Genomic DNA, 8,651 nt, shown 5'->3' with positions numbered 1-8,651 from the left:
AGCCAGATGTTTTGCTATGTTATATGTCACTGAGTTCATGCTGCTGACGATAGGTCTGAGAGGTGTTCCTTCCTTATGTATTTTCGGGAGACCATACAGGCAGGGAGTGGCTTCCCCCAGGTATAACCTGTAGTACAAAGATCGATTGATAATTTTGTCCTTCTCCAGTTTCTGCAGGTAACATCTGGCTAGTATTTTAGCTCCCCTTGTTGGAAACACACCCCATCAAGAACTCTGTTCTTCTCTATTCACTCTCTATTTCTGAATTGAGAAAGCTCCTCGGATGAGAAGCGAAACGTCTTCAGCTACAGAATAGAAGTCCAGTTGTTTTTGTTTTTTAACTTTTTTTGAATCTACAGTTCTGCTGTTTTAGCCTCTGAGCCAGGTTTTAGCTTCTTCCGCAGGCATTCAGTTCTCAGTATTTATGCTGCATTTTTTTGCAAGAATTGCTGTATTTTTACTACTTTTAAATTAATTTAACATATACTGAAACTATTTACAATCACACAAACTGTTTCTCCCTTGCTGGAAGTAGTAACAAATACACAGACTTATTTTTGATTGTCAAAAACTAGAACAAAACTCTACATTAACAGAAGGTGGGGGGTGACACCATCACCTGCACACACTGAGGAGCTGGACTTTTACAAACAATCATAGTGGCCATTTTGGAAGACAGAAAATCAATCACCTCTGTATCTGAAGCCACATGTTTGAGGTTACAGACTTGTGAATGTGCTGCCCACTGAGGCACCAGGGAAAGCAGAACACAGTGAAATCCTGATGAAGAGGGACAGAGAATGAGACTCTGCTGCAGGATGGAGCCTGTTATTGAATGCTGTTGTTGTTAAATTACAGCTTAATTCCTCTTCCATCATCATAACCATTTGTTTTCCTTCAAGGCTGTACATAGGTGGATGAGATCAGTTATATAAAGGAAGAGGAGGTAGCAGAAATAGTTTTTTATCTTTCTTGTTATATCTCCTCGTTGGTGTTAATGTTGGGATTGTTACTATGGCTTCAAGATGTCACCACTTAGTTCCTTCCTGCCATTGGGCATATCTGATGGGTGTCTACACCAGACTAAAGTAACTGCACTCCTTATGTCCCACCCTCGTCCCCCTCTCAGGTTTTGTGTCCCCTCCACACTAGACCCTTCTTTTGTTTGCTTTCTCTGCAGGGTTTCATGCATTTCTTTTGAATGATGCATTTTCATTCAAACATGAACAATTTCCAAGGAACAATTAAACTTCCTCAAGACTTGATTTTTTTTATTCATAGCTTCAAAATCAGGGAAAAAATAATTCCCTTATTCTGGAATTACACTCAGTAACAAAAAGAGTTAAACACCCAAACAGAGTAGTCTAACTCTGACATAAATTAGTGCACATACAGAGTAGTGATGGGTGTGTAAATGATTTTATTTACAAGTAGCTGGCACATTTGAGCACCAAAAACCATAAGTGTTGGTGTCACAGGTGTAGTGATAGTGTTATCAGGTAGTTGCCAGAGCAACCAACAGTTAAAACAGTGAATGAAGGTCAGCAGACACAGAAAATGACAACAACAAGAACCACTTCAAGGAAGGATTGAGTCAAGTATTACAGAATCCCATGACATCTATCCCTGCTATCCAGACACAGGTATTGGACTCTTTGCAGCCGACAGGTTTATGTGTAGGCCACATGTGTAGACTTCTGTTCACACCAGAGATGCATCAGATGAGCTCAGAGTGGTGCTGTAACCAGGAGACATGGACTGAAGTGTGTTTTGTATTATGTTCAGCGATGAATCTCAGTTCTGCATTACCACAGGTGACAACTGTGTGCATGGATGGAGGTGCAGAGGAAAGAGGACCGATCCTTCCGATGTTGTTGAGAGACACACTGGTGTTACTCCTGGTGTCGTGGAACTGCAGGGTCTGACTTTAGCTCACCTTCTCTGCATGTCTTATGTCTCCTGAGACAAAACAATATGTACAGTCTAATGTAATGAGAGACAAAGGAGTTCTTCAGTCACTTGGGAAGGAGCAGTCTGTTTTGTCTGTTCTTCTCTTCTACAGCCTCCACCTCAGCCCCATTGATCAGAACTGGTCTTGGCCTTCGTCTGGGCTTCCCAAAGTCATCCACCCACTCCTTTGTGTGGCACCAGTTAGCAAAGTCCCTGACCAGGCTCCTAAACTCCTCCTCTCTATCATCCCTGCTGCTTCTGACGATGGCTGTGTCATCTGCAAACATCTGGATGTTGTAGCAGACATTCGAGGTGTACAGGGTGAAGAGAAGCGAGGCCAGCACCGCACCATGGGGTGCTCCATGCTGCTGATCACACTTTCAGACATGGTGTCCTTCAGTCAGACGAAGTGCGGTGTGTCGATGAGGTAGCTGGAGATCCAAACAACCAGAATAAATATATGAATGGCAGAAATAGCACAAAGTTTGCAGAAGTACCTAAAGTGCAAAATAAGTCCAAAAAATAACAAACAGGAACAAGAAATTGTAATTGCTGAATCAGGATTCACACAATAAAACAAGCTAATATTAGCCTTTAGGTTATGTAGCTGTTGTGTGAAGGCTCAAAGAGCAGCTAGCCTGGAGCCTTGTTGCTGTTTGAATCACATTCATTCACATCTCATGGTATAAATCTAAACTAAACTATGGATTTCACATAAATGATCCATCCACTCAGATATCTGGCAGCTAAAACAATCAGAGGCTTGCCCATCCCCACAAATAAAACCCATTCAAAGCACCTGAACCGATCCCTCTCACTAACCTCCTTCTTTCTCAAGCTGCCCTTGAGCTTTTCTATTACTGCATGGAAAGCACCTCGCAGCCCCTGACAAGCGCAGCGGATCGACACTAAATCAGAAATCAGTGCCAGCCGCAGATCTGAGCCACCATGAAGGTCACAGGGCCCACACTGCATGTCGTCTCAATCAGGGGAGCATACACAGACAGGGTGGTGTGTGTAACTGTGTGTTTACTGTAGAAATGACTGGGAACAGGAGATACACTGAGAGGCAGAGATAGAGGGCCCAGATGGAGAAGTTTAATATCAATGCAAGAAGAGTAGAAAGGGGAAGAGAAATACACAGAAAAAAACTGCTGAACGTGTTTGACTATATCATGTTATACAAACAAATCTATTTTTATCTTTTCAGAATTAAAGGTATAATTTGCACAAGCGCAAAGGTAAGAAGATGACATTTTTGTGTAGATTTTTTCCTGTATAGCAGAGGATTGGAGTCATTCCTGACTTGGTGGGATTATGACACGCTGTCATCTAGTGGTCAGAAGATGAATGACACCCATTGAAACAAGCTGCACCTGACTGCAGCATTCTGGCACGAGCTTTTCTCTGAATGTTTGAGCTTCTCTGTGCATAACCAAGTTTTTATTTCCCAGGAAACATATTCCTAGCTTACCTTTCATCTGTCTTTAAACTGTAACCTTTATTGCTTGAATAAACAATATATAGGTTGGGACGTTTTGCAGCCTCTGAATGGCCACATTTAACTTGATTGTTCAGGTTATTTCTTACAGTATGTTGTGATAATTAGAATAACTTTTATTTGTTTTAGTCAGTAATGTTTAGTCAGTATACCCCACTAAACATTCCTTCTCTTGCTTTACAGTAATCATAACTTCACTAACAATGAGCAATATGTGGTTTATTAAAATTATTTAGCTTTTTTTTGTTAAATCCTAATAGATTTTTTCCGTCTGTAGTTGCAACTTTGTCACATTCCTGAACAAGGCTTTTCTCAACAAGGCATCTCTCTGAGTCCCTCAGTGGTCATTTAAAGTCTGAAAGCCATGAAAATTCAGCCAAGAGCAAATTTAACTCACGACTAATCAGTTTTAACATTTTAAAAATGTTTTATTGTATAATTGCTGAGGACACATAAAAAATATTATTAGATTTAATACAGTGCTAATTTAAAAGGTTTCCCCAGTCAACAATTAAAATGTGTCTCTTCAATACCTGGCAGAAATCAAACATTGATTGTGCTAATGACACAAATATATTTTTCAAGAAAAACAGATTTAAAGACAAGTAAAACAAGTGATAAGAAGAGAAACTGTTGGAGGTTTAGTGGAAATAAGTCTGAAACCATCGTTGTTATAATTTATATCTTTGAATGATGTTTCATTTTAACAGATTACACCTAAAAAACAAGCAAAGAAACACAAAAATGCCTAAAACGCTCCGTACCCGACGTAAATGTTATTTCGCGACCTCGACCAGTTTTGTCCGCGTAAGGCTTCCGTAGTTGGAGTCACATGACGGTTTTGTTGTGATCGTGACTTGAATTCCCCTTTTTTCAGTATGTAGGCTAACTCTTCCAGCATTATCTGTCTTTCCTTCACACCCAGTGGAGTTAAAGCAACTATAACCGGCTCATTTTGTTCTGAAGACACTCGGGATTTATTTTACTTGTATCGACCGTCGGGACAGATTTCTCCTCCAGCTGCAGCGTTGAAGGTAGCTGGGTTGGCCCACTCTGCTGTGGAGGAAGTACTGAAGGAACCGAGTTGAATCTGGTGTTTTTCAGCTCAAGCTTCTCTGGGAAAAGACGGAGTGATGCTGCGGTGGATCCTCGGTGGTCGGGAGGCTCAGAGCTGTCTGGAGGTAAACAGGTGTTTATTTATAGAAAACACGCTGTATGGACCATAATCCCAGAATTATCAACCAGACAAGTAATTATTACATCTCTGATTTAAGAACAGGACAGTTCAGTAGTTTGGAGCACAGCTGTGGTTCAAAATGTAAAACACATTTACCTCAGACCTGGTCTCACTTATTCTGCACAGGTTGTGGTTTGTGACAGATACATTTTGTTTTAAAGGGACATTTGAAATCCTTTCTTGCATCTATCACCCTATGTGAGGTCCAACCCCTCAGACTGTTCGAACCCGGGCTCAGTCAGGGTCTGGTTTTCTGTCTCTCTTGGAGGATGTTGGCCCACTCTTCTTTCCATCGTTGAGGTTTGCGGGTATTTGTTTCTGCTCAGCTCTCTGAAGGTCCCACCACAACATTTCAGTCATGTTGAGGTTCTGGACTTTAACTGGACCTCTGCAGCACCCTGATCCCTCTCTGCTGTAGATCAGCTGCTGTGTTTGGGATCATTGTTCTGTTGCATCCTGACCCACTTTGGTCCAATATGTCACGTTCATGGTCGACTTAAAGACAAGGAGCCAAAACCATCAGCCCTCCTCCACCATGCCGACAGTGGTCTGAGGCGTTGGTGCTCATTATCTGTACGTTGGCCTCATGTGTCCACAGGACATTGTTCCAGACTCCAGACGTCTGGTGGTTCAGTCAGTAGTTTCTCACACACAGCTGTTCAATTTGGCCTTCATTTTTATTTTTTATTTTTATTAAATAATGAGATGATGGAGACTTAAGTGTGTTTTTGTTAACTTGATGTTGGCTTGAATCATTTTAGAATCAGATCCTTTTTATTATATCCTGATCTGTAAAACCCTAGGACTGAAAGCAGGTGGACTTCCTTTTTCCCAGGACCATATGTGGGCTCTATCATTTTCTTTCATAACAATAATAATAATAATAATAATAGTTTTTATGTGGAAAAAAAGTCTTTCAGCAGTATCCATGTGTCATCTGCTACTTACAGTTTTTGTAATTTGTTCCTATGATTGATGCTGAAAAGCTTTTGCTTTTAGGGCCTTGAAGAGGTATTAATATTAAACTGAAATATGTTAACGGTTTGGGAATCTGGTTCAATTTATTTTACAGTATGTTGTTAGATTACAAACCAAGATCAGGCTCAACATCAAGTCCATGAAATGTGCAGCTGAGGATTGTCACACAAATGTCCTGAATTATTTCCCACCATTTTCTGTCCGTGTTCAAGTTTCTGCAGCTGTGTCCTAATTCAGATTCTCTCCACTCTCTCCACCATTCACCCCGCTCCCTCTTGTGTCTGCAGAAAAGCCCCGTGTTGTGCATCGGAGAGGAACAGCCCAAAAACTGCTTCACTGAGCTGCAGGTGCTGAAAGGACATTTTGACATTGTTCGATTTCTGGTGCAGATTGATGACTTCAGGTAGGCAGCCCTCCCCCTCCCCCTCCCCTCTCGGCCCTGCAGTCTCCCTTTTCTCTAACCTCTCTCCTCTCTCCCCTTGGCTGGCCTCCATCCCCCTGTGACTGACAGGAGATCCTCACCTACAGCAAACTTACAGAGCATGACAAGAGCCCAATCATCAGCAGCATGTGATTGTGTGCTCAGAGTGCGCTGAAAGCAAAGCCTCTTAATGCTGTCCGCACATGTGTAGAAAGGTTCTGCACCTGCTCTCCCGCGGGCATGCTACAGTGGCTCAGACTGTGTGTGTCAGGAGGTGGGGGCTGCTCTACGCCTGGTCTCCTGCAGTAATAACCCCCTCCTCAGGGTCTCGTCCTCTTTGCACGAAGGTCCGCAGTCGGGGGCAAAGGCCAGAAAATTCTCTCCAGATTGCTTCTGAAGTCAGAGAAATGTATCCTGGACAGTTCCTGTCTTCTCCTTTAATCTCTGTTTTATCTGCTCATCCTGTGTGTTGTAGTTGGGAGGGGTCAGGGTCAGAGGGCAGGGTGGGGGCATAAACTTGTGGGAAATGATCCACAGGGGTCCTGCACGATCTTCAGACGGGTGCAGTTTAATTTGAGTATTTGTCAGGTCTGGATAAATCTGAAATAAATCAATAAACACTGGTGTTTCCAAACTCTTAAAACTAACTTGGATTTTCCAAAAACTAACAATTTCCTAATAGTTGCTCAAATGAGGAGGATATTTTTCCCTTGACTGTATAAAAATGAACACAGTCACCATGATGTCCACTTTAGGATCCCATGCTACCCAGGGATGCACAGAGTACATGTGCACCTACCTGTATCTGAGTCTGATACAAGTACTCTTCTTACTTCTTACTGAAGAAATAACTCTTCATGTTAACTCCTTAAACTGAGTCTTTTCCTAAAGTGGTGAGATTTTTGGGATGCTCGTGTTCAGATCCATATATTCCCAGGATCCTCTTCTGCTCAGGAACAGACAGCAGCACGTAGAGCATGATGTTCCAGCAGGTCTGTTTGACTTTTTTAATCAGACCTTCCAGGAAGGTGATATGTTTGTGATCACAATTCAATGAATCCTCGCAAATCTTGCTCAGAGTTGACACAAGCCACCCAGGCAGAGGCTGCAGTCGCAGCTACTACTTACAGAATCAAGGCCAGTTCAAAACGTGTTTGTAGAAAATGAAAGCATAACCCTAAACTCGTCTCTGTGGGTACGGCTGCGTTCCTGCAGAGCAGAAGGACTCTCAGCTACTACCACATCAAACTTCAGCTCAGTGTCTGTAAAACTGTGAGCTGTAGCCATGCTTGCGTTGGCTGCGGTGGCCATATTGTAGATGTACAGCCAAGTTTCCTGACCGTTTGTATCACAGACAGACACACAAACACAGACATTATGGGCTTTTGGCAGCGGGTGATTCAAACGTTAGACTAGGGGTGGAGTACTGGCAGGTGGCAGCTAAAGTGTGGTTTCTGTCTTCCAGATGTGCCTCTGCAGGAGATGATGGCCTTGTTTTGGTGTGGAATATTGAGGTAATGAGAGCTGATTATTTCTGTGCTTTCTGAAAGTTCAACACGTTCAGATTCGTCTCTGTTTCCTGCCTGGCAGACTGGAGAGAGGCTGCAGGAGCTCCGAGGTCACTCGCAGCAAATCACCGCCATCACCACCTTCACCTGCAGTGATGAGGTCACGTCACACACCTCGCTCATCACTGCCTCCTCAGACCGCAGTCTCAGTGTATCCTCTCTCTCACACACACACACACACACACACACACACACACACACACACCATCTTATTGTTTTTAAGTCCAGCTGGGATTCTCCTTGATCTCACCTGTCAGCTGTGGGATCCAGATTCAGGCAACAGAGTCCAGAGCATTTCAGATCTTCAGTCTTCTGTCAAGGTAACTGAAGGCTTCGGAGTAAAATCATTTTAAACATTACCGTGAAATCAATTTGGAAGTTTTATAAAATATTGTTTGCATGCACCCCTTCAAAGATTTTGAGAGCTGAGTACTTTGCTCGGACTAGCCGTCAGCTCATCAGTCCTGTCAGATTTGAACTCCTTTTTTTCCAAACTGAGGCTTTTCAAAAAACTACAGAAAGCAAGTAGGATATGTAGCCTTTCTATAGAACCCCACCTGAGAATGGCTGGATTATCCCTTTAATGTGTTGTGCACTTTACAAATGTTGATTTTCTCTGTTAAAGAAGTGTTTCCTGGTGAGAGCTCTTCTGAAAAATATTCTTATTTTATTACAGAATGTAACTAAAGCACACGTGTCAAACTCAAGGCCCGCAGGCCAGATCCGGCCCTCTGTAACATTTCATCCGGCCCTCCAGTCTGGGACAGATCGAGTCTCTGATTCTTATTTTGCTTAAAAAACTCTCTAACAGTGACTTAGAGGCCAACGATATATAGTTTTAATTTCTGTCTGATCAGGTTTTTGTCTGTTTTAATGTTAAAAACTTCATTTAAAAGCTGAGTGAGGCGTAAGAAATGACAGCTAATGATGAGCTTTTAGAAGTTTGATCTATTTGTCTGTGTTCATTAAAGTCTGTTTGCTCTAAATTCTGTATAA

At 42.4% G+C, this 8,651-nt stretch overlaps 1 protein-coding gene across 3 annotated transcripts in view; it reads left to right on the top strand.

Annotated features, from left to right (window-relative positions):
- Positions 1–4,260: 4,260 nt before the first annotated feature.
- wdr41 (WD repeat domain 41) overlaps positions 4,261–8,651 on the top strand; it is a 14,276-nt gene continuing 9,885 nt past the window's right edge. The window contains exons 1-6 of one of the 3 annotated variants that reach the window (XM_037979603.1): positions 4,261–4,485; positions 4,556–4,632; positions 5,954–6,069; positions 7,553–7,601; positions 7,678–7,806; positions 7,913–7,975. In XM_037979603.1, the coding sequence (XP_037835531.1) occupies positions 4,585–4,632; positions 5,954–6,069; positions 7,553–7,601; positions 7,678–7,806; positions 7,913–7,975 (405 nt within the window). In that variant the 5' untranslated portion in view covers positions 4,261–4,485; positions 4,556–4,584. Of the gene's footprint in view, positions 4,633–5,953; positions 6,070–7,552; positions 7,602–7,677; positions 7,807–7,912; positions 7,976–8,651 lie in introns of all 3 variants that reach the window. The other 2 variants (XM_037979602.1, XM_037979604.1) reach the window with 2 other exon arrangements.

This window comes from Kryptolebias marmoratus, linkage group LG14, assembly GCF_001649575.2.
Source record: "Kryptolebias marmoratus isolate JLee-2015 linkage group LG14, ASM164957v2, whole genome shotgun sequence".
NCBI lineage: Eukaryota > Metazoa > Chordata > Actinopteri > Cyprinodontiformes > Rivulidae > Kryptolebias > Kryptolebias marmoratus.
This window is presented reverse-complemented; position numbering and strand designations above follow the sequence as displayed.